At 40.3% G+C, this 25,087-nt stretch overlaps 2 protein-coding genes across 6 annotated transcripts; one reads left to right on the forward strand and one right to left on the reverse strand.

Annotated features, from left to right (window-relative positions):
* Positions 1-4,098: 4,098 nt before the first annotated feature.
* pbxip1a (pre-B-cell leukemia homeobox interacting protein 1a) lies at positions 4,099-19,734 on the reverse strand. Of its 5 annotated transcripts, XM_084739118.1 has the most exons (12): positions 19,414-19,734; positions 18,871-18,910; positions 18,238-18,365; positions 16,928-17,012; positions 16,733-16,800; positions 14,478-15,126; positions 11,710-11,946; positions 11,146-11,223; positions 8,116-8,153; positions 6,707-6,802; positions 6,366-6,546; positions 4,099-5,342 (listed from the first exon to the last, which is right to left on the reverse strand). In XM_084739118.1, exons 3-12 carry the CDS (start codon positions 18,307-18,309, stop codon positions 4,273-4,275), a joined length of 2,574 nt encoding a protein of 857 aa, XP_084595244.1. In that variant the 5' UTR covers positions 18,310-18,365; positions 18,871-18,910; positions 19,414-19,734; the 3' UTR covers positions 4,099-4,272. The 5 variants fall into 5 exon arrangements, with proteins under 5 accessions (XP_084595244.1, XP_084595246.1, XP_084595243.1 ...); XM_084739120.1 differs by lacking the exon at positions 18,871-18,910 and having other exon boundaries at positions 19,429-19,734; XM_084739117.1 differs by lacking the exon at positions 18,871-18,910.
* Positions 19,735-20,965: 1,231 nt separating this feature from the next.
* Positions 20,966-24,697, forward strand: LOC146313337 (cyclin-dependent kinases regulatory subunit 1). The gene is made up of 4 exons (XM_084739188.1): positions 20,966-21,094; positions 21,328-21,394; positions 21,722-21,849; positions 23,911-24,697. Exons 2-4 carry the CDS (start codon positions 21,336-21,338, stop codon positions 23,958-23,960), a joined length of 237 nt encoding a protein of 78 aa, XP_084595314.1. The 5' UTR covers positions 20,966-21,094; positions 21,328-21,335; the 3' UTR covers positions 23,961-24,697.
* Positions 24,698-25,087: the final 390 nt, after the last annotated feature.

Genomic DNA, 25,087 nt, shown 5'->3' on the forward strand with positions numbered 1-25,087 from the left:
TACTTCATGCTCATGAAAGGTGTCATGACATGTTTATGACTGACAGTCTTATGCACACCCCTTCAAATAGTGGTACCAAGATATCTGACAGCAAAGTTTGAGTGTTTTTCCCTTTCTCCGATTTCTTTTTTGTAAGATTGTTAGATATTTTTAGTCACTGATGACAGATGTCAATGTCATGCTTATGACAGTGTAATGACGGTCTTATGCACACCCCTTCAAATACAGTACAGTATATTTAGCAAAGATTGAGTATTTTACCTTTCTCACGCTTGTTAGACATTTTGTAGTTGTTAATCCATCTGCACAAAAACATACAGAGAAGCTTGCATGGTGACAAGCTCCTGCTGCAGTTTAAAAGTGACTGACTCACATCAATTACTGTTTACATTCTCGTTCATCAGCGTATCAGGTCAGTGACAGGTCGGTTCAAGGATCACGTCACGTACGGCTGAGAGACACTTGGTGCCTGTGAGCATGTCAGCTCCTGCTTCTGAGTATTTAATCAGGATGTAAATATTTTAGTTTGGCATCGTAGCTGTGATAATAGATTCCTGTCATGCCAACACTTTCACTTTCTGCCAGAGTCAGTGAGTCACACACACACAGTCACAGATGGCTGGGTATCATTGTAAATATTTCAGTACTAAAATAGTTCTATTAATAGAACTCATCCTGATTAATAACACTGATTTATTTTCTCCACATGATGAATGAATCAACTGGAGATAAATAAGGACAAACTTTACATATTCAATGGTGGAAATTTTATTGAACATAACACTGACTTCCTAAAAGAGGACATAACTGATGATGGAAAAAAAAAAAGGAAAAATGATCCAAATTTATCAATACATTTGTCCAGAGATCAATTACATGCACATCTGAGTCAGTTCCTACTGTACATGATCGGTAAGCCCTACTGTTGTCCCACAAAGACAAAAATACTTCTCAAATAATGTGTTTCATTAAAGGACTCATCTGTTGAAATTAAGCTTTCTTCCGATCCCTTTGGTCTACAAACTTTCAAAACAAAAGTTCCTCTGCACAAACAGCAAAGAACGTTTAACAAAAATCCGTTCGACACTTCATGTGTAAACCCGACGACATTCATTCTCTGCCCTGTAAGCAGCAGTAAAATTACAAGGAGTGTAAACTTCTTGTCTTCTTAGTCTTGCAGAAGCAAACGAAATCTAAGACCTTTTGACCAATCTAACATATTCATAATAATAAAGGCACATAAGCAGTAGCTGGCAAACTAAATTTATGAAAACCAAAATAAAACGTCACCATTTTCACACATTCAACGTGCACTGGGCTTGGACAAAGTCTGTGGTTCTTCTCGTTGAAAATAAGGAAAAGAGTTGCAGTGTACCGACAGAATAAATAAACATGAAACACTTTTTTCACTGAAAAATGAGAACCAACAATCACAGTCTGTCATTTTTAACTTCACGTCCACCTAAACAGGGAAAAAACGTCATGAGCAAATATGACTTAAATCAAACAGTAAAACCAAAAAGTAATTATTTTGTCTCAAAGGAAGCAGCTCTGCAAAACATTCTTTTATCTTAACTTTCGCCAGGCTCTTTCAAAATAAAAAGTGTTAAATAGTGTTATCACCTGTGTGCACGTCAGTTAACATCAACCTGCTAACAAAATAAAAAAAGAAAAATACTGGTTCGGCTGCCAATCTCATCTACGGCGAAATCAAGAAATCCAATAAATGTACAGAGGCCCATTTCTGGCAGTGTGACGAGCAAAAAAAGATTCAGTGTGTCATTACAGAGAAACTTAATTTCCCAAAATAAAGGGTAAGTATCTCAAAAATGATGAATTAGTATCTCCAATAATGTGAAACTTGCTCAAATTAAAGAGTTAGTTTCTAAAAAAATTAGTATCTCAAAATTATGAGAAACTTTCTCAAAATAAAGTTAGTTTCTCTCTAAAAATTACTATCTCATAATAAAGAGAAACGTCCTCAAAATAATGACTTAATTTCCCCAAATGATGAGTTTCTCAAGGAAAGTTTTATCTCAAAACAATGAGAATCCTTCTCAAAACAAAGAGTTAGTATCTCAAAATAAAGAGAAACATCCTCAAAATAAAAAGTTATTTTCTCAAAGTAATGAGTTAGTTCCCCAAAATAAAGTTAGTATCCAAAAATAATGACAACATTTCTCAAAATTGTGACCTAGTATCTCAGTTAGTATCTCAAAATAATGAGAAACGTTGAGAAACATTGAGAAATAATCAAATCTAGATACTAAGTGATGATTTTGAGTAAGTTTTTCATTAAACTGTCGTACTGGTCCTTCATCACACCGACAGAAATGAGCCTCCACACTTTCAGGATTACTACAGATCACTAAACATTTCTCTCTGAATGCTCTGGGATACCCAGTGTACTGTATGTAGATCATGTGTTGGAGGTCCCCATGGCTACATTATCAAACATAATAGGAGAACTAATGTCTAAAAAAAAAACACAGCAGGATTGAGAAGTGAGAAAAAAAAAAAAGAAACAGATGTAAATATGAATATTTGAGAAAAGTGCTAAAGTGTTTTAGCAGTCTTAAATTTAGCTATGGCTATCACTTTGTCCTATTGCTTTTTTTTTTTTCTTTTTAAGTTTTTGAGCAGCACTGACAAACCGGTTCCTGGCTGTTTCTACACATCTGCTGTCGTCTGACAGTTGGGAGTCAGATGACGAAAAGCCTGTCAAAAGCGAGAAACCAAACGCTCGGGGGCTCTCAAGCGGCAGCGCTGAAAAGCCGCTGACGCAGAACTGGTCCGACCTGATCTGATTCTTATCACTGAAAGAACCGGGATCTTATCCTCTGGGATTGAGCAGTTAACACCCGACTCCAGGCAAAAATGGTATATGCAAAAAAAAAATGTCTCAGCATCTGTTGTAACCTGCTCGGAGCAGTGGCAGATCGTTTTCTCACAGAGGGCAGACGGTCACATGACAGAAAAATATTTAACTGTCATTTAACATGTCTTTTTCTGTAATTGATCATTTATGTAACACCGAATGACGGGTATGAATATATTTAGCCATTGCACTGGTGCTCAAAAGAGTTATTTGCAAATACCATCTTCTTTAAAGCGACAGTTCACCCCAAAATCAAAAATACAGATTTATCCTCTGGTCTTCAGTGCTGTTTTTACCCTGTTTTAACCCGTTTTGGTTTGAGTTGTCTGCCTTTTCTCCACTATAACGGAACTAGATGGCACTAATTTTAATTCTAAATCAGTGTTTTTATCCAGAAATCATGACCATGTTGCTCAGAGTAAATTTCTTTACTACTTTATTACAGTAAACAGAATATCTTTGTGTTGTGGACAAAACAAGACATGATCTTGGAGTTTTTTTCAACCATTTTTTTTGACATTTTATGGAGGAAAATGGTGGACAGATTAATTGATAATGAAAACAATTAGAGGAAAGACTTGAAAAATGTGAAAAAGATTTTCTGGTTTCTTCTCTGACAGTAAACTGAATATCTTTGAGTTGTGTGAGGACTTTTATCAACATTTCACAGACCAAACAACTAATCAACTCATTGAGAAAATAATCAATGGTTAAAATAATCGCTGCAGCCCCAAAAACATCATATCAGACTAAACAATTTCACCATATTTTATATAGAGGTAATCCGAAAGCAAAGTAAAGTAATCAAGTTACATTACTTTAAAATTATGATACTTACATTAAGTTAATGACTACATATTTTAGCAGGTAATTAGTAACTGTAATGGGATACATTTTTGGAATAATCCCCCTGAACCTTGGAGAAAAGGCAGACAGCTCTACGGCTGATAACTCACACCAAAACAGTCAGGATGGATGAACGGCAGGTTATTGATTTTGGGGTGAACTGTCCCTTTAAAGTCCTTTTTTTTTCGTGTGTGTGTATGAAGTCTGAATTTACATTATGAACTGCAACATGCACTAAGTTATTTCAGAAAACACTATACAGCAGAGGAGAAACCCACACACGACACGTTACTGAAGGATTCTGCGTTAGGAGGCGTGACCTGACGGAGGTAGGTAACAACAACTAAGTCCAAAATGACGAGTACGAGCGTAGCTTATAATTAAAGACTCAGAGGGACACGTTTATGAGAGGCACAACCACTCTGTACCAGAAAGCTACTACAATTACAGCTCTGAAGAGGAGAATGTAGGCAAGAAAATGTCCTAGAAAACCACCACTTGTGCTGCATCTTTGTGTATTTTACTCTTTTTTTTTTTTTTTTGTCTATTTAAGCCGTAGCGGCAAACTTCCACAGGGCCTCTCGTTCAAACTCCTCCATCTCCTCCTCCAGGGAGTCGTCGTCCTTCCGCCCGCCGTCCTCCAAAACGTCCACCATGTCCTCCAGAATGTCCGCCACGTCCTCGGCAAAGTCACTGAACAGAACCCTGTCGTGGATGAACGCGCCGTCCTCGAAGAACTCGGCGGTCAGCCTCCTGACCCTGTCCTTGCTCTCGGACGAGGATCCCTCCAGCTTGCTCAGGTAGCCCTCCAGCAGCTCCTCGAACTCGGGCAGCTCCACCGGGTACAGGCCCTCCCGGGCGGCGCAGTCGTCCACGGAGCTGCAGCCCAGCTGGGGGCGGACGTTGCGCCTGAGCTTCTGCTCCTGGTCTCGCCAGAAGTCGTTCTGGTGGTGCTGGTGAGGCTGCCGGGGCTGCTGGTGCTGCTGGTGATGGTGGTGGTGGTGGTGTTGGTGGTGTTGGTGCTGATGATGGCTGTGGGAGCTCTTTTCGGGTCGGCTGTGCCACGGCTTCTCCTTCCTCCTCTCCTCTCTGTCCATCCTGCGCTCGCCTTTCTTCCTCTCCCACTCGTCCTGGTGTTTCCTCCACGCCTCCTTGTGGGTGTTTTGCTTCTGGGACTTCCACTCCTTCTCCTTCTTCTCCTCTTTGTCCCTCCATCCTCCCTCTTTGCCGTGCTTCCACTCCTTCTCTCCTCTCCACTCCTTCTTCTCCTCTTTCTTCCAGTGGTCCCGCTCGTTGGTCTTGCCCTTGTTCCCTTTCCATTTGGACTCCTGCGGCTTCTTCTTCCCCCACCTCTCCACTTGTTCGGAAATCTGCCGCTGGATCTCCTCCAAACTGTCCCTCACTCGTCTCCTGTCGCCTCCTTCCTTTTTCATCCCCTCCAGTCTCTTCTTGCTCTCCTCCAGAAGGACTTTCTGCCTCTGGAGTTCCTCCTTCAGCCGTCCTCCCTCACGCGTGTCCTTCCTCCTCTCAGGTCCGGCTGCTTTCTGTGAACTCCGAGCATCTTTGTCGCCGGGCTGAGGGGCTGAGCTCGGGGCAGGCGGAGGAAGTTCCTGATCAGCTGTGAAGGATTCAGGACATCAACGTTACATTTTATTTTTTATTAGAACTGCATGATTAACTGCAGCTTTAACAAAAGTTTAGTATGGGCAAGTGCAATATTCAATATACAAACGTCACATCATCACAATTTAGTATTTTTTTTCAGTAAAAACGAAAATTGTAATACAAAAATTATCATTCCTACAATCATATCACTTATTATGCAGCGTTATTTGTTTGTTTGTTTGTTTATTTAACGTAAGAGAGATAGATTAAAGCATTACATACAGAGCTTTCCATTTAAAAAAATTATATCATACAGAAAAAAAAAACATGAAATGGAATATTCCAGCTATTCAAATCAGCTGAGCTGCAGCTAACAGGCGGGTCTCTGAGCAACATCTAGTGGGCCCCGGAGGCATTTACAAATCCAGTTATTTTTATATTTAAATGTGCTCCTGACTGAATTCTATCACAGTTCTTGGGTGCCGATTCGACATGTGTTATGTGTTATGTGTCATTTACTCAGCAGCATCATCAAAGTAACTGTGATGAAGTGTTTAACACTGACACACACACACTGACAGCGCTTGTTTTCACCCAGAGGTGGGCGCGGTCGCTCTCAAGAAAGGTACGTGACATATGGCTGCTGTCATCCACGGATGGTCACATGGTTTGTTATTCTTCAGTCATGATTTCAGTTGTGATTTAAAACCGGAGAGGGTGGAGCAGCGCCTGACTGCTGGGTGCTGTGAAAAATGGTTAATTATATCAGAAATATCATGTTTAGTACTCTGAGGAATCCATTTTTATATCTCAGTGCCTATCTATGTGCAAATCTCTTGTTTTGTTAACTTGCTTGACTCGATTTGTGCAAGGTTTCTTCTTTCTGTCAGTGTCAGCAATATTGCCAAGTTATCGTTATTATCATGTATTAGGAAAAAAAAGGGCTAAATATTGTATACTGTGGAAAAAACCATCAAGATGCAGCAGCACAGATTTCATTCGATCTTATATGAGTTTGCTGACTTCATGTTTGTACCTTCGAGCTGGCTGAGTTCGGTCACCCTCGCCCTCAGACTCTCCAGCTCTGTCTTCAGCTCGGGCAGAGACGCCAGCTCCTCCTTCAGCTTCGCGTTTTCGTTCTCCAGATCGGCTTTTCCCTTTTCATCGCCGCTCGCTGCGACCGCCTTCAGAGCTGCGTCGAGTTCTCCTTTCTGAGACTGAGAAATAAAGAAAGAAAAACAAAAGTGCCGTAGTCAGAGCCAAAGTTCTGCACAACTTGGAGAATAATCACAAACATTTATTGAAAGCATGCAGTCTAGATATTGCAACGAAAGGGTAAGACAACATCATTAGCATCAATATAAGTGGTGTACTGACCTTTAGTTGAGCCTCTAGCTGAGTGATTTGTTGGTTTTCCTGTGTCAGTTTATCCAATAGCTCTTTCATATCCTGTGGATCACTGCTAAGCCAGTCCTGGATTGAAAATGGTTGGCAAATGAATAAAACACATATTTTTAAATAATCCTATCTTTAGCAGTTGTCCTTTTAAGTTTTAACATTCAAGGTTTCTTTAAATACGACTGGACGCGGATCCCGGAAGAGGGGGGCAGCTGTTGTTTCTGACTAAATTCTAGAAAATCATTTCCTACCAAAAAAAAACCTTTTAAAATATTACATGTAAGTCTAATATTTATACATGAAATATATGTAATTTATACAATGTTTTGGTCTGATTTAATTTGTGAGTTGTTGTCTGGGACAGGGGTGTTTTCTGGCACAGGGCAAGTTTATAAATTTAAAACTTCAGACGATTTAAAAATGTGTTAAAAAGCTTACAAAATCTAAAACCAACAATACCTACTGATAATATAGATACATAAATGTGCTATTATAATCATCTTTGTTTTATATATATATTTTACAAAAATGATGGCCCTTTAAAGTTGTGCTTAAAGCTTAATAAGACTTCTGAAAGTGTGTATTTTGATTCGCTTTAAGGGGAAAAACGTTTTAAAAAATTAAATGGCTATTTGCTACAGCTATACTGTGAAAATATGTCGACTCATCTCACATCTATGCTGATGGAGGTGACCACACTCACTTCTCTTTAAACACTAAATAATGTGTTTAGATTTAATAGCCAAAAGTTTGACCCTTTAAAATATATTTTCCCAGCTTAATTGAAGAGCAAAAATCAACAACGCCTGAAACAACAGAACGGTTTTATCAGAATTCTCAAGAATGACTGATATTTAATAGAAGTAGACTCCTCTTTCTAAATAATTCACACGTTAACAAAGCACTTTTTGCAGGTTTGAGCTGACAGGTTGAGCTGTCTGTGTCAAACACCTCATCACAGGTTAGTTAATGATGTTAGTGAGTAAATGACATGTAAGCCGAATGAACCTGAAGCTCGAAGAGAATCAGAAAAGAGTTTTAGTGATGATGTAACTAAAGTTTTTACTGTGAAAAAATATGTTCCAACAATAAAACACCTGCTTTTCGAATGGAGTTTGGTTCAACAGTCTGTCCACTTGTGGGACTGGTGGAAGTTGAGGGTATTTTAATATGAATAATTCACATAAATTGAGCTGATCTACCATCTAATAATTAACCTTGTAAACAGCCTAAAGTAACACAGGAAGTGGAAGTTTTTTTCATAATAAAACTTCATGTAACAACCGCTGTCCTCCCCCTAAACCGTAACGAGATCTGCGCCCTCGCATTCTGGACAACATTTGACACTGATGCTGAGGAAGCGAAGTGAAGAGACGGCAGGAACAGACCTGGCTTTGTTCTCCGTCATGGTCGTAGCCGTCAAAGCCTGTCAGAGGAGAAAACAAAACATCTTTCAAGCACGTCTTACAACACGCCCTTTTATTGACACACAGCTGTCTTAACACCACATGAGATGCCTTTGCGGTGATGTAAGCTCCGGCACAACCTGTGCACAACGCAGAAACTATTTAGGCTGAAGTTTTTAAATTCCATTGAACAAGATGTGATATATTTTCCCTAACCAAGCAAATTGCCAGCAATAGTAATTTTCCCCTCAACTAAAGCGCCCTCAGCATCCAGTGAGTCCTTCTACACAGTGATAAAGAGTGTTATTGTACAATTCAGAGTGCGTGTTATTTGCCATTTTCTGCTGCCACTGCATGAAGTGTCAGGCCAGATAAGTGCTTGGACAAGTTATTGAGCGTTAGCCAGCTAGCGCAGAAGCTTACACTGCTGTCTTATCTTTAGCACTGGACCTGCCATTATCCAGGTCAGACAGGAAACCTGTTGACACAGCCCAGCTTAGTCAACAATCTGTCTGTTGCTGACAACTGCAAATAAATGTGCTTATGTCACTTTTAAATATTGGCATTGTAAAATAAACCAATGTGCAATGATGTTACTTTTGTTTTTAACAATATTTACCCTATATACACCCTGAATCTGACAGACCGTCACAGGTGGAAACAGGTGCACAGAATCTGAAAGATGATGTACAGTTAGCAGTTAGTTAGCGGTTAGCTTAGCTTATTTGAAGCAGGGTTGTTTGAAGCAGTGTTTCCCCTATATGCAAGTAGAAGCAGCGGTACGACACTGCTGATATATGACTGCTGCTGCTGTTTGGTTTTGTTTTTTTATGAGATGAGAGAGGAGAGGAGAGGAGAGGAGAGAGGAGAGGAGAGGAGAGGAGAGGAGAGGAGAGAGGAGAGGAGAGGAGAGGAGAGGAGAGGGCTGTGTCTTTACTATTTAAAAGTATATTATTTTGCGCTTTATATCCAGGTCAATTGACACACTTGCGGTAAAAGCATATAAACAGAAAAGTGCAAATTTGACCAATCATTGTCACTTCCTGTGAGTTCCACCAATCATATCAGTCCCACATGCAAACATAATACGTGTACGTCTCAATGAATCAACTCAATGTTGTGTTTTTCTAAATTTAAATTTTGTCACGGGAGCTGAAAAGCACAGAAGTTCATTGTTGTTGACATTTATCAATTCTCTGTGCACTTTCATATTTTAGAATGTTGTTGTGTTTTGACTGAGTCCTTATTCTCACTGGAACAAAACACTTTTTATATAGAATTATACAAAAAAAAGCTACTTTTTTATTTTTTGCAGTTTTCACTTGCTCCTGAAATGTTATGCCAAAGAGCTCAAAAACATTGCAACTTGCCTCACAATGTTTTAGAAAAGCAGCACTGAAATCAGCAACTGCAAAAGCAGCCCACAAAATCCTGGACGAACTGAGTAACATTAAATTATTTTGCACGACGTGTGGACGCTTCATATCCAGATCAGTTAAGACACTTGTGAGTAACGGTGCATTCACATGCTCCTCGGACGTTATTCCAACTTCAGCGTGTTCATGTGCTTTTAATGCTGCGTTCGGGACGGTGTTGGAAGTTGGAGTTTTCCCTGATGAAATTTCAAACTTCTGACCTCAAAGCTGTCCAGGTGAAAGAGATCAAAAGGAAACAAAAAACATGGCTGACTGTGACAAATGTGGCAAGTGTACACGCAGTTGAACCCTCGGCAGTGCAGCCTCCAAACAACACAATACGGCTTTTAATAACTTTGGCAAATATTTTGACACCAATTTAGATTCCAGACAGGTTTTATTATATGACAGTCTGTATTATTTTAGGCTCCCATGGGCGCTGCTGTTATTGTGTGACGTCAGACTTCTTCATGAAGCCGGGGTGGATGGATTTGCCTCGAGATCACAGGTAGGACTTTGAGTGTTTCAATGAACTTTTTCTAGCAGGAGGTTGGAAACTTTCGACCTCCAAAGCTGTCTGGAACGTAGCATAAGTCATAAAGTAGAGGCAACATGGATGCTACGAAGAGTAGAGAGCACTAGTGTGGAGTAAGGGACTTGTTATCAGTATTAATACTAATAAATCACATTTCTAATTAATCCCTCATTAAGTCACTTTATCTGGAAAGCAACTAACAATTACAAATTAATACAAATTACAAACTTAAAAGGTTTTCAACCGAACATTTTTCTCAGACTTTCCAGGTTGTTGTTCCAACTTGAGGGGGTGTTCACATGAATTTTATCAGTCAGGAGATCATTTTTCTGATCATTTCAACACCACATAAACGCATTATTTATTATGGGACATTAACGGAGATGAGAAGTGCTCCACATTATCTCTTCAAAAATGGCCACCGTGATGCACGAAAGCTGTCAAAGACAACTGACAGATATATTTGGAAAGAATCTCCTTAAAGAAACACCACAAATGTTAAAAGTTAGTTTATCACTGAAACTGTCACTGCACTTAAGTGAATTTACACTGTTCGATAACACAACAGCATGATGATACAAGTTAATGAGTTAAGTCGATATATTTTTTATTCAATAATTGTTTTAAAGATTATGCTTTTATCATGTTCCGTAAAAGTGAATTTTTGACAAGTTTCTTCTTGTTCCGTTTTTCTTATCACTTCTTTTTCATTATTTTGTGTCCCTTGATTTTTTTTACTTCAATTTTAGCTCAACTTTGTCTTTCCTTTGCTTGACTTCACTGTCAAAGTAAACTCTATTTTAAAAGCTATAATAATTATTAAAGCTAAACAGACATTTCTTGTGATGATTACAGTAAAATGTTCCAAAGTCTTTCTGATGCCAGCAGACACAAAGAAACCTTCCAGCAGGGCAAATTTAGCAAGTGCACAAAAGTAAATATTTCCAGTGCAAAATGTCTTTTCTCATGCACGCCTTCCACAGGTGCCTCACTTCCACTGCTACGACTCCATCGTAGGGGAAACACTGTGCGGTTCTGATCGATAGTCAGTACATTACTTACATACGAAGAAGGGGGCCTCAGGCCGCTCGTTTGGAGAAGCAGTGAAGAGTTTCAACACGGAAGCTAAGATAAGTATTGCTGTGGACAGGGTCAGCAGCAAAACGTATTTTAGCCACTTCTGTACTCTTATATTTTCACCACTTTACCATGCAAAATCAATAATTTGACCTTTACAGAACACAGGAGTTGCTGGACTGCTGCCTTGATCTGGTATTTTGTTTGTGTGATTTTGATGAATGCAAATGAACCCTTTAAAGCATCAAAGTCCCAGACTAACACAAACAAACTAACTGATTGAAGCGGCAGCAGATCAGCAACTCACATGTTCTGCAAGGTTAAATAACTGATTGTCAAAGGAGTTTGGTTGCTTTGGAGAGAACAATATTTAACTTCATACAACAGCGGTTTCCTGTCAAAACAAGGCTGTGGTGAGCACTTCAAAAAATCTGAACTATGCATTTAAGCACCTTTATTAGGTGCTAAAAAATGTTTTTATCTCGTTGCACTGACCATGAAAAGCAGAAGTGCAGCCTGCAGGCTTCATTAGGTGTTAGAGGAACTCACCTGAAAGGAAGAGGGAACCAAAGAAGAGGAGGATCAGGGCACCCACGATGCATTTGTTCAAAGAGAACCACGGCTTTTCCTCCTTCTTCTTCTCAGCCAGCTTGAACTCCACTTCCTCCTCCTCATCCTCCTCGTCTGATGTTCTTGGTCTCGGCGCGTCGAAGGGGGGGAAATTCCTCCTCCTCAGTCCATCATCAAAGCTGCTCGTGGCGCCCAAACTAAATCTGCTGGACGGCTCTGGGGGAGGAAGAGAAAAAGACACCATGAGCATGAAAAAGCGATGTCAAGACAGCAGAGAGCCGTCACTTTTAATTTTGTACTTTTGTGAAGATGATGACATGGAGCCTAAAGTTAAACCACAGTGGCCCCCGAGCCACTTTAACAAATCATCTCGACATCTTTGGTTAGAAACGTGTCAGAACTACAGTTATTTCCAAAGTCATAATTATCTGCTGGCAGAGCGCCTCACGCAAATACCAAAAATCTGAGTGAATACATGAACACAACAGAGTGTAAACAGCATGTGAAGAAAGGCTGACAAAAAGTCAGCGCTGCTCGTGGAAATGGTTGACATTTTCTCACTAAATTACAACAACAGTAATTTCATGCATGGGGGTTTCTTCATTTTCCCAGCAGGGTGTGCGCGTCCCTGTCAAGCTGATAAATCACTTTGCAGCTGCGAGCGTGACACAGATAAGGAACATGTTAACCAATTCTTCTGCAAGAGGACTCTCATTTTCTGCTTTTATCCACTAGTGCTAATTACAACTTTTACTTTGCTCGAGGCTGAGTTACCAACAGCGCTAAGCTGTTAACTGCTGCAGAGCTTCAGACCCCCGGGGGCCCCTCAGAAGCCCTATGTTCACTGTGTGGAAGTTGGTTTATGGTTATATGATCAGCTGCAACTTTGTCTGGGGATATGCACAAGTTTAGCACAACGTTAGAGGAGGAGATGTCATCAGAGATAAAGGAAACATGCACAGTTGAAATGCTCTTCACAGCACTACAGCCGCTTTGATCTCTGTTGAAATTTCTGCTCTAGGCTGGAATAACTTTTAGTTTACTCATTTCATGTTAACTGGAGTTAAAAATAATGCAGAACGTTCGCCGAACAAGTTAGTGCCTGTTTGTGAGTCCTACGAAGTTGTGAATAATCTTTGATGAGGAGTAGATGTTTGTAACAGTTAAATTGAGCAAAATGTTACTGGAGTTTGGCTGTGGAGGACTCAGTGTCAGTTGTTATCGACAGTGTTGTGCTCATCTTGTGCTCCTGCAGTGTCCCTGCAGCCTGCCTGAGCTCCCTCAGCTCCGGGGAGGAGCGGGAGGGAGGAAATAACTTCAACCATAGGTCGTACATTAAGTAGGATTTGGACTGCAGTACTCATTTTTGGATGCGCAATTGCCACATATTGCTCATTTAAGTAGACTTGGCATCCTGTGTAATCCTGTTTAATCATGTTACCGCGAAGCAAATCTGTGGCCACGAATTATTCCAGCGTTGCAAAACGGTACATAATGCACAGAGAATGACAGGAATGTGGGTTTAGTGAGATTTTTTGCTCTTCTAGTCAGGATTTTACCGCAGAAAGGACTCTGCTGTGCATTTCTCAACGCTAACTGGAAGACCAGGTGTTCAGAAATGATGGATTATTTGTTTCATTGGTTTTGCTCTTTTGCATCTTACTGATTTATTGTTATATAAGCTTCTTGTCTGACTTTTGTTGTTTTCAGATAACAAGATACCTCAATAATTACTGTCCAAATTGTCATGGGTGTGCAGTAAAACAAACATGTCTGTCTGTAGGAGCAGCTAACAGAAGGCAGAGACTTTGTCTTGTTGAAGGACACAAATTTAGAAGGAATCAGTGTGATTGATCCACTGCATCTATTAAACCTTATTCAGACTGCCAGCCCAAATACAGTGTGTTTTTCGGCGGATCCAGATTATATCCAGATTGATCTTTACAAATTTCCACCTCAAAGCCACACTTGGAGGAGGTTTGAAATGCAATTCTAATCAGGATTCTACAGATGCATCTCAGTCGGGATGCTCTGGCAACTCAAATCACATTTCAAATTGTCCTCTGTGTGACTCGTAATGTGACACGCAACAAAGACGTCAAATCGGCAGCTGAGCAGAATCCGTGCTGCTGCTGGCAGCAGGGTTCCAGCCTCCTTTTTCATGGTCAAATTCAAGTACTTTCAAGCATCATCAAGGTGCATTTTCAAGCTTAGTACCCTCCCTTAGTAACCTCAGTATGAAATCAATATTAGGAGAAGTAAATACTGTATCCAGGGAAATATTGCAGTATGCAAGCACTGGACGCTCTACCAGCAAAATTATTCCCACAATGCACTGTGATACCGATGACAAAAACAGAAACTTAACAGACGAAGGTGGACAGCGACCAATGCCGGTCTGTGTAACGTCAGCAATGTGAATGTAAGTAAGATTTCACTTATATGATGTATATTCACATCATATACATTCATTGTTGGTACAGGTTACCATGGTTACGTGTATCCAACCAGAGAGGAGGCTCAGAAAGTGATGTTGTACACGCTGAGCAGTGCATCCGAAGAGTGTACACTTTGGGTGTGTAGTGTATAGTGCATTCATACGCAGCATCTGTTTTAAAGGTCTAAATTGAGAAACAGTTTTGAAGACTTAAAGCAGCTGTTCCAAACTTTATGAGAATACTGACTGATGACATCTACATTTCCTCCTGATATATCATCATAAATATTCCTGTAGATTGATCCCATACCTTCTTCTTCTTCTCTCTCTTCCTGAGTCACTGTCTCAGGTGGCTCCATCTCCTCCTGTTCGACTGCTGCCTCGCCCTCCTCCTCCGCCTCCTCTGCCTCCACTGAGCCCACAGTCTCTGGTGCAGGACGCTCATCGATGGGGCTTTCTGTCGCCAGGATCTCTGGCTCCTGGCTTGGCGGCGGCTCTGTAACTTCAGGAGCGAAGCTGATATCAGCCTCAACATGAGAGGGAGCAGCGGCGGCTGTGAGGGTCTCTGTGGGGATGTTGACCTCAGGTTCAGCAGTGAAGGCAGGACTCTCCTCAGCAGGAATCAGACCGACATCAGCAGGCGTTTCGAGCTCTTGTTCTGCAGAGACGGGGATCTCAGTGAGGGGAGGAGCGGAGCAGGACTCCTCGGGCTCCACCGGAAGAAGTTCAGCAGCGGGGATATCGAGCGGAGCCCCTAAATCCATGTTGGTGACAAAGGGCGTGGCTCCGAGGTGCTCGTTGTCACTGGGAGAGGTGGTTACGATGTCATGGATGACTGGAGGCTGACTCTCCAGGTCGACGTCTGGAGAATCAAGAAGGTTGGGTGGAAGAGGACTTATTCTGGTGGGACTGGAAGGGATTGGACCCATGCTGGACTCTGGGGACGTCTCCTGACACACCTAGAAATCAGGATAGAAAGGAAAAAACTACTTTGGTATCATCTTTTTGTGATCATCATCGCAGAGCGCTATGATTTTGTTTTTCTGTTCATCCATTTTCACTCAGTCTGTCTTGACTACAGTACTTTTCTTGGATTTAGTGACATCCTGTGCTGCAAAGAGTGACAATTTGAAGAGAACTGGTCTCATCTTCTCACTTTGAGAGTAGCCACTGGCATAGCAGGACTGAGGCAGCTGGAGTTTTTTCCAATCATCTTACTGAAAACCCAACATCGGATGTGACTAAAAGCGTCACACTCAGCTGAGGCATATTTCTGAGACATATTTCACCCTGTAAGGTTCTTATCCTGCATTCAGGAGAAGGGTTGAGCATCGAAAGTCAGTTCCAATACAGCACCGGTTTCTATATGACTGGTACTTATCAGCTCGAATCACAACACAGGTTACGGCGCTTCATCTCGGTGCCACACGCCCGTCAGCTGTCGACTGAAATAGCTTCCCTCTGGTGTCGATGTTACAAACATGTTTACAACCCGCTAGCTAATATTACGGCAACACCAACTCACCAACTCCACATGGCTCTGGCCTCCATTAGCTAGTAGATACCTTAAACCTTAAACATGGTTAAAAGCTAAAGTGTAGGGAGACGTGCAACAAATGTTTGCATGTAAACTGGTGAAGCATTAATTTGTTAAGTAAATGTAAGTGTTTTGTATTTATTTATACATAAAAGTAAACTTTAAACTGCGTCAACAGTCATTTTGTGCTTCTTTTCTTTAAAAAAAGTATCGGTTAAAGCACCTTTTAGGTACTTGTGTCATTTTAAAGTATCATTGTAGCACCAATACTGGAAAAAACAAACAAACAGGAAATTCCAGGAAAATTACTTCCCAACTGGGAAAATTCACACGAGTGCCCCCTCAAAGTTGGAACATCTGTGAAAATTTTGGTACACTGCCTGCCGAGTTTTTGTCTGATACACACAGAAACATGGCTGTCATTATGTCAAATTTCCACCGCACATTTATTGTGTCAAATTCATCTTAAACTTTGTTTCTTGTGCATTTTGTTTCTTTTTTGGCAAATGAATTACACTTAAAATACGAATGTAGGGAGGTGGAGAGAGTCTGTCACGACAACTGTACAAAAGGTGAAAAAAATGCAATTTGACTTAATGGATTATGAAAAGGTGTGTATGTATGAGTGGGGGGGCAAGAAGGGAAAGAAACGGACATTATTTAAGAGCAGTATGTTTGATTATTTACACATTATTACAGCGGTTCAGGATTTCAGTTTCCAGAGGCTTTAAAAGCTCATGAAGGCACCGAAGAAGGATGAAAGACTTCCCAACTCGGGAAAAGGGACCATCTGAGGCGAAACATGAGAATGCAAAATTAAACATGGAGGCAAAACGGTAATCCAGCTGTTCTTGATTCTGAGGTGTTGGCAAAAAAGGCGAGTATATAAAGTTGATGTGACAGATCTGAAAGGTGTTCAGTCAAACTCAGCTGCACGTGTACTGACTGTCATCTTCATACTGATGTTCTTTATTGATCTAACTTGTGCTCTGATTATTGATGATTATTGCAGTTTACTGTGCACTAACCTGATGACCTTCTTCAGACAGGACAGTTTCCACAGAAATGTCACTTGGTTTGAACTCCGCAGCAGCTCCTGAAATAACAGTCACACGATGTCAAAACTAAAATATGACACCAGACAACAGATTTAAAAGCAAACGTTGATCCAATATTTAAGTCACACTCCTGGCCGGCAGCCACTGGTCTCGGCTTGTCAGTACCTGTCACCTCCTCGGAGAGACTCGGGACGTCGCCCAAGCTCTCGGTGCCGTCGTCGACTGGCCCGACATTCTCAACAGCAGCCTCCTGCGGAGTGAGAGGAGAGATCAGGCTTCAGCACTGACAGCACGCACATCAGTAACACCGACCTTGACATTTACAGCACGCTAATACAGGCATGCAAGCACACGCACCGAAGCTTTGGTTGACAAACAACAATATTTCTTCTCATCTATCACTGTGATTAAATCATGGGTTTTGGCTTTTTTTCTTGTGACACGCCATTTTGTTGACTTAATCCAATATAAAGAAGGCAGTGAGTCTGATTTCACTCAGTTTTTCTGAATTACTGCATAATAGCAGCTAAAATCACTGAACATCCATTATCAAATATGATTGTCATATAATTCTCCATTCCTAAAATTATATATACTCAGCTGTCACATTTAGTTCACCTTCACTGATATAAATAATGGTTGAAGAAAAGTATGTTCTACTATCTCTCAGTAGAACAGAACACAATTTAACATCAGCTCATACTACAGAAATACCATTAACATCACATGTAACAACACATTTCAACAAATACTGTACACTACAGCCTTGTGACGGAAGGATTTACTGCAGGACTGCTGTCTTAAACTGCATTAGTTCTAATTAGGTGTGCCTAATAATAAGTGTATATTTACATCTGAGGAGGATTTTGTGGTTATTATAATATAAGGCTTTTGTCCTTAATTCTCTAACTCAACACAGACATGCAGAACAGCAGTGATGGAAGAAGTATTCAGGTATTTTACTTAAATAAAAGTATTAATACCACAATGAGAAAACACTCAAGACCAAATAAAAGCCATGCATTCAAAATCTTATTTAATTAAAAGTATGCAAGTATTCTCAGAAAACTTTAAAGTATTAAAAGTAAAAGTGCTCATTCTGCAGTAGAAAGGTATCTGTCAGTGTTTTACTAGTATGAATGATATGTTTGGATTATTATCACTGCTGCATTAATGTGTATGTTGCATTTTACTGCTGTAGATGTTTAAAGTTGGTCTCATTTTAACAGTTTAATATACTGTCGGTTAGTTTAATCTGCAGCAATGCATCATATTCTAGGAGGATATCATATGTTAGCAGCGTCATTCACCACCATTTTATCATGATGGGAAACTTTGAGTTCTAAGTCCAGATGTGCCACATTTCAGATGATCCTGTAATCATGAGCAAGTGAGACAACCATCCTCTAAATGATATCCAGGCACACGGGGCTCGCAGCAGAGTTTCCTGATCATGTGTTTCTGTGTTGTCTCACCTCGGGGGAGAGGAGGGTCCAGCTGTTGGTGGAGGAGCCAGTGCTGCCTGTGCTGTTGCTGTTGTCAGACATCGCCCTCTGCAGGCTCAACGTGGCACAGCACGGTGCAGATTCAGCTTTATGATATTCTGCAGACGACGACAGAAACAACGTGTCTTCATTGAACATGCCTGATGCACACACTGCACGTCATGTGGGAGTTAACGGAATCATGCAGATGTATTAATCTGACTGCAACTTGTTTGGTAGTGTAGACAGACATAAGCTAATGTCAAAATTAAGAGTATGCACAATTCTTAACATAAAAATACACGCAAAATGACAAACTGTGCCTTATTTTCTGCAGGATAATGTTGATAAATGTGTAAATAGTAGTCTAAGAGCACACAATTGTGCAGTTACATTGCAGTTTGGGACCTAATTCAGCGTACGCACGGGATAAAGACCAGATTGTCGTTGATACGAGTTATGTAACGGTGTGGTGGCATCCATAATATACTGCTGCGCAGTTAAACAAAGGCTTTAGTCACTAGAAACAGGACTCTCCCGATTGCATTCACCACCGCTGCTATTTCCAGCCAACCATTCATTCAGATCCATGCATCCACTCAATCTGTGTGGCTGTTAAATTACCAAAAATGGTCAAACCCCAGACACGAGCAGTTCATTGATCCTGAAAAGAGCAAACAAACGGTTTATACTCACTTGTCGACAACACTTTGCTCGCTAAGCCTCTGTTTTGTGCGTTTAAGAAACAAAATTCAGGGGCTATGGTTGTTGTAGCAACCAAATTAAAGGTTCATTCATGATGGTAAACAAAGAATGGTAGGCTGAACGGTCCAAAGTAGAAGAGAACCCCGGACCCACAATTGATCTCGCGAGAGTGAACATTTTACTCGACATATAATCATTCCCTAACCCTAAACAGGAAGTTTATGTCTCTAAATCGATCTATATTTTAATCAGACCATTGTCACATGATAAAACATAATTATTTTGTACAGGGTACGAAATAAAGTAACAAATCTCGCGAGAGTTTCCCAAATTTTAGGTTCCCTTCTAGACACAATCCCATTCCCACTCTTCCGCGTTCTCACTCAGGCCCAACTGTGCACCAGCGCTTCAAACACCTGCTCCGCTCTACAAAATTAAACACAAAGAAAAAGGTTTATTTACCCCACTTGCTCACACCTCAGTCGATCGTTGTTTTTTTCCTTAAAAACGTTTTGTTTTGTTTTTTTTAGTATGAACAACGCTCCTCTCTTCCCGTGAACTTGGGAACTTTGGGAATTCCAAGCTCCGTCACGTCAACCAACGCGCCGTCCGTCCAATGGGATTTCAGCAAAGGCTACGCAGCTCCCGCCCCCGAACAAACACGGGACCAATCACATAAAAGTGTCGTGTCAGGCAAACGACGCACATCCCAGCGTGATTGACGCGCGCAGGTGAAAGTGGCAGGTGACAGAGACGCTGTGTTTTAATAATACAACTTCATGTGTGAACCGACGCCTGAGGATTCATGCGTGCACACACACACATATATATACACAGCAGGGAGAGTCTGGCTGGACCAGCCGCTCACTGACACGTCGGCAGAGTTATATTTGAACTGCGGGACTTACCAGAGCGGACAGCCCCTTCACTCCAGTTGCTCCAGTGTGGACATTAGTTTCATCATCTGTCTCCTTTCTTCTAAAATTAAAATGTTTTCTGAGAGGCATATTTACATTCACACGTCTGCATATCTGAAATGAGAAAATGCACACAAACATACACAATTAAAGAGAACTGGAGCTCACATGTCTCCACATACATGCAGTACCACAGTGTAAAGCTGCTCCTAAATGACAGTAAATGTCTTATATCATTTATGTATACTTTTACTGACGCACAGAAATGGAAAGCAACTAAATACATTTACACAAGCACTGTACCGAAGTACAAATTTGTGGCACTTGAGTATTTCTGTTTTGTGCAACTTTATACTTCTACTCCACTACATCTCAGACGAAAACACTGGACTTTTTACTCCACTACATTTTTCTGACAACTTAAGTTACCAGTTGCATTTCAGATTACATTTTTACAAGTAACTCCAAATGCAACTGAAGTTCACTAACACCCCCCCCCCCCCCACACACACACACAGACACACACTTTTTTGTGTTTATGTGGGCTATGTTATGTAAGTATACAGTACACATGTATACATGTGTCATGTACTTCTATTTGTACTTTTGATGCTTATATTTATTGCCAGAAAATTACATTTTTGTATTTCCTCCTTACAAAAACTTGTTTTAGGCCAACAAAAAACAACAGTAAGAACAAAAGTGGTGCATTGATGTTTAAATGAAAAAGATGAATACAATGAATTTACAAATGTTTCTGTGCCAGTACTACAGAATGCACAGGATTCAGAAAAGATTATTTCTATATTTTTTAAATGAAGTTGTTTGTTACCTCGAACAAAAGTAGAATTTAAAAATACACTTCACTAAATCCGTTGTTATGTTGAGGTCCAGTGAAAAAAATCTGGGTCACTGGTTATGCAATAACTTTGAAGTATGCCATGTTTGGATTACAGACTTCCAGCACATTTTTCTTGTCCACCAATTACACGGGCGCGCACCCGTTACGACTATTTCCTGCGACAGACAGACGCGACCAATGGCAAGTGAGTTCTTTAAATCGATTGGCCAATAGGAAGCGACGTGGTGTATTTGAACGGTGAAAAGCGGGCTCGCAAACATTCGAGAGGGAAACAAAGGAGAGCGAACATCTCGCTGCTGTTGGACGCGAAAAAACCTGGAATAATTGACTTTTTCTCAACAGGATATTTTGGCAATCATATAAGGTAACTTTGAAAGCTCGCTTTCTGCGGCTCGTTATACTAGAAACATCTAATTTGCTGTTTGACAACGAAAGTTTAAGACATAACAGTTGAGCGACGTTAGCTAACGTTAACCGTTAGCCACACTCGCTAAATGATGCTAAAGTTGCTGTCGTGTTCCCAACTAAAATATCTGGCTACTTTGCTGTATTTTTCTGCTTCTGAATATTACCTAATGGTCAAAACTTGTCCACCAGGTTCCGTCATGTCTCACAAACAGATCTACTACTCTGATAAATACGACGATGACAAGTATGAGTACAGGTGTGTATGGCTCATGTTTATATCCTTTAATTTTCTAAGTGTGTCTCCGGTATTTTATAACTATTTTACAAAGTGGCATTGTATCCAAACTATTCAGTTATGTAACATGGTACGTCATCATCATATTTTTATTTTATCTCTGTATTCATAGTGTTCCTATTTGTATTTTCATATTTCCTGTTTAGTTTATTTCAATTTGCTGAAGTTTTTATATTATTTATTGATGCTTCTTTATATTTTTGCTATCCACATTGCTGCTGTAACACTGTAAATTTACCCATTGAGGGACTAACAGAGGAATATCTCATAATATTTTTTGACTTACAGGCATGTGATGCTTCCCAAAGAAATCGCAAAGCGTGTCCCCAAGACCCATCTGATGTCAGAGACTGAGTGGCGGAATCTGGGGGTCCAGCAGAGCCAAGGATGGGTCCATTATATGATCCACCAGCCAGGTACTAAATAGTGTTGCTAAGATGGGTATAATGTCTGCGACAAATTACCTGGACTTATACCTGTCGTAAACAAAAAAGTCATAAATACCTTGTCTTCATCTGTTTCTGATGAATATTCTTTCTTTGGTTCTGTTCTGCTGTTGAGACTTGTGGCAGGCCACTGTGGAAAGATTTCAATCAAACACAATTATGGCTGTTTCTGTCACTGAGACAGCTTTTAATAGATGAAAAATTTAGCACACATGCAGAGTGATCATTCATGAAGGGAAGAAAATATTTGCATGTGTGGTGGTTTCATGAATTGACATATAGCCACCAGAGACTGACAATAATGGACAAGACAGACGTGATGAGGCCACTTGTGGGGAAAATTAAGCTTGGAAACTTAAAGCTGTAGCTTTTCAATTATCTGTTTCAGAGGTTTCACTTAAGAACATTTCCATAATATATGAGCTGTCAAAAAGCAGTGGTTAGCAAGTGTGAAAGTGAAAATCTTGAAGTTCAATGAGTGTGTAAGAGTCAAATGTTAATTAAATAGTACAGTCTTTTTGATTGCAGGTCACACTAACACAATGAGCAACAGTTGGGTGCAGATTGCAATAGTGTTGTAAAAAAAAAAAAATCAAATGATGCTTTCAGTACACCTTTTTTTTGCAGTATCTATACACTGGTACCTAGCTGCAGTGTACACACCATTTCTTCTCTTTAACAGTGAGTTGGCACACACCGTGCCCTGCGCGTTGCCCACATAGTCCGCCCTCTTAAACATGCACAGTGCGGTCTTCCTGTCATTCATCTTGTTACATCCATTGTAGTGTTACAGCCTTGTTATATTTTTTTAATAATCTAAAATTTTATGTCCTCAGTGTCGAGTTTCAAAAGGAAACCTAGTATCAAAATTTGAGATTCCAGTACTGTGACAACACTAGATTGCAAATGCAAAATGTCACATAGGGAATCTGCATTTACAAAAAATTTAACAGAAGCTGAAGGGAACAAGCACATGACTCGGCGTTGATGGTAGAGCTGCACTGATTGTCAGACATCCAGAGTTTCTATTGAGGTTTTCAAAAAAAGCTTCGAATATCTTTCACTTTGTCATCATCAAAAAAAAAATCCTAAAAAATTCCACAATTTCAACTGTGATTCGCCAGATCAAGTCATTTGGTCTTTTTTTAGAGGAGCTGAAATATAATTTGTTATTGTTACTATGTAAATGTAATTTATCATGCTGTCAGATTGCTATTAGACAGCTCCATTATTATTCTGTGCATGCCTCCCTTTGTGTGCAGCAGATAGCTTTCTGACTGGATTAAAACATTTTTTTTCTTTTAAAGAAAAAAAGAAGTGCTAAACAGCAATAAACATGGATTGAAGCAAAATATTTTGTTCCATTAAAAAACACTGCAAACTGGAAATTATTACTGCTTTTAAATATTTAGACTTTTGGACTTGACAGTGCTCTGGGTTATTAGAAATGTTTGGATCACACACACTTTAGAATCAGTCCTAGGCAATCACCACTGGAATCCAATTCTACAAATAGGATAATGCTAATAATATTAGTGCAGCCTAATCTGTTTCTGAAACCGTGCAAAATTAAACAGAATGAAGAGACATGCAAAAAAACTGGGCTGCTTGTTTTATAGATTACGACGGTCACTGTTATGATTAAAGCTTCAATTATTCAGTGCAGCCTTAGTTGATGCCTGATACGTGTCTGTTTTGCATGTAACTGAACTTGTCTTCTGTAGCTTTTAGTTAATTGAAAGCTGAAGCCCCCTTGTTTAAGCTGGTGCCCATCTGGATGCCTTTAAGGCAGAAGATGTAAAGTCAGATGTTAAAACGGGTAAAGTTACACCCTCTGAGGACGTGGTATAGACAAACGTTTCAATAGATTTGGTGATCACCAGCATATGGACAGCGGGTGTCAAACTCAGCTGCACCCTCTATTCAAAAACAGTGGAAGAGGAGTCCCAGGTGTCACGTTTCTCCATAAGCGTCACAACTGTTAAAGCATCTTTGCTTATATATTGTGTACCTGGTTCTTTTCTCCTCCAGAGCCACACATCTTGCTGTTCCGGCGCCCTCTGCCCACCCAAAAGTCATAATGGAGAGATTCTCCGGGTCCTTGGAAGATCAGTCCTGCTCTTGTGCCACAGATCAATTCGCCAAAATACTGATCGTGATGTCAGCTTACCGACCTCTCATGTGGTGGGTGACTTGTTTGGGCTGATCACGTTGGATCTGGAGAAGGACTATCACATTTATGAACAGTGGAGGTGGAATGGAGTATACGTTGAAGGGAAAAAAAAAATCACCGCCCTTCTCTTCGGGGGGGAAAAAAGACTTCTTCATGTTAACGGCGACACGTTGTCTGCCAGAAACCTTCAAATCAGCTCACACTGTCTCTTTGACTTATATCTGTCCAACTTGCTGAACCTGCTTGGATAATTCCAGCTTTTTAGAACAAATGCTATAAGATATGGAGTGAAACTTGTTTAAACGTTTCAGTAATTCTAACAGAGTGCATCCTGGGTGAAGTTCAGGGCAGATCCTAAATTACGGTCGACTCTGGAACATCAAATTGCGGTTTTAAGTGACATGTTGCTGCTTGGTTTAAATGACACTGTAAATTGGCATTTAACAATTTTTGTCATGTGCATTAAAAGCTGCATCAATAGGAGTCGCCAGAAACTAGTTCTGATCCCGTTTCCATTAGAAAATATTCTATTAGCTTTGGCCTACTTTCAAACAAATCTCTGTGATGGGTGTTTGTACCAGTGAGCTGCTCAGTATTTATGAATGTGTTGCCCTTTTCTGAAATAAATGTAGACTTTTAAATCTCTTTAGTGTGGATGTGTGTTTTGGCAGTATTTGGGGTTTACAACTACTGAACAATTACACATTTACCACTTGACATGTGAAAAGGCAGCCAACAGCTTTATTGGCAGACACTCACCCTAAAAAATGCAAAAGGACTCGTTCACGCTGCCCAACTTGCAATACACCATTTATTTGCAATGTTTTTGTACTAGACCTTCATCAGGTAAAAGGTTTTGCAAGTTGGACAGTGTTACTTGCCTCTCTCCTACACACCCGTCTCACCTAATAGATTTGCAAATTGTTCCTTTGCTCTAAATCACAGCAGACACTAACCCTAAATCGCTCTTATAGAATAAGTCCAGACCATTGACTGAAATGTTTGAAAACGGTCCCATTTATTTTGGTATTAAAT

Source organism: Lutjanus erythropterus, chromosome 16, assembly GCF_056507025.1.
Source record: "Lutjanus erythropterus isolate fLutEry1 chromosome 16, fLutEry1.hap2, whole genome shotgun sequence".
Lineage (NCBI taxonomy): Eukaryota > Metazoa > Chordata > Actinopteri > Lutjaniformes > Lutjanidae > Lutjanus > Lutjanus erythropterus.

Coding starts and splice junctions, on each gene's coding strand:
- pbxip1a (XM_084739120.1), bottom strand. CDS start 18,309: ATGTCTGACAACAGCAACAGCACAGGCAGCACTGGCTCCTCCACCAAC. Junction 15,127..16,732: donor TGTCTGAAGAAGGTCATCAG/GTTAGTGCACAG, acceptor CCTGATTTCTAG/GTGTGTCAGGAGACGTCCCC. Junction 6,803..8,115: donor ATGACGGAGAACAAAGCCAG/GTCTGTTCCTGC, acceptor TTTTCAATCCAG/GACTGGCTTAGCAGTGATCC.
- LOC146313337 (XM_084739188.1), top strand. CDS start 21,336: ATGTCTCACAAACAGATCTACTACTCTGATAAATACGACGATGACAAG. Junction 21,395..21,721: donor GATGACAAGTATGAGTACAG/GTGTGTATGGCT, acceptor TTTGACTTACAG/GCATGTGATGCTTCCCAAAG. Junction 21,850..23,910: donor TTATATGATCCACCAGCCAG/GTACTAAATAGT, acceptor TTTCTCCTCCAG/AGCCACACATCTTGCTGTTC.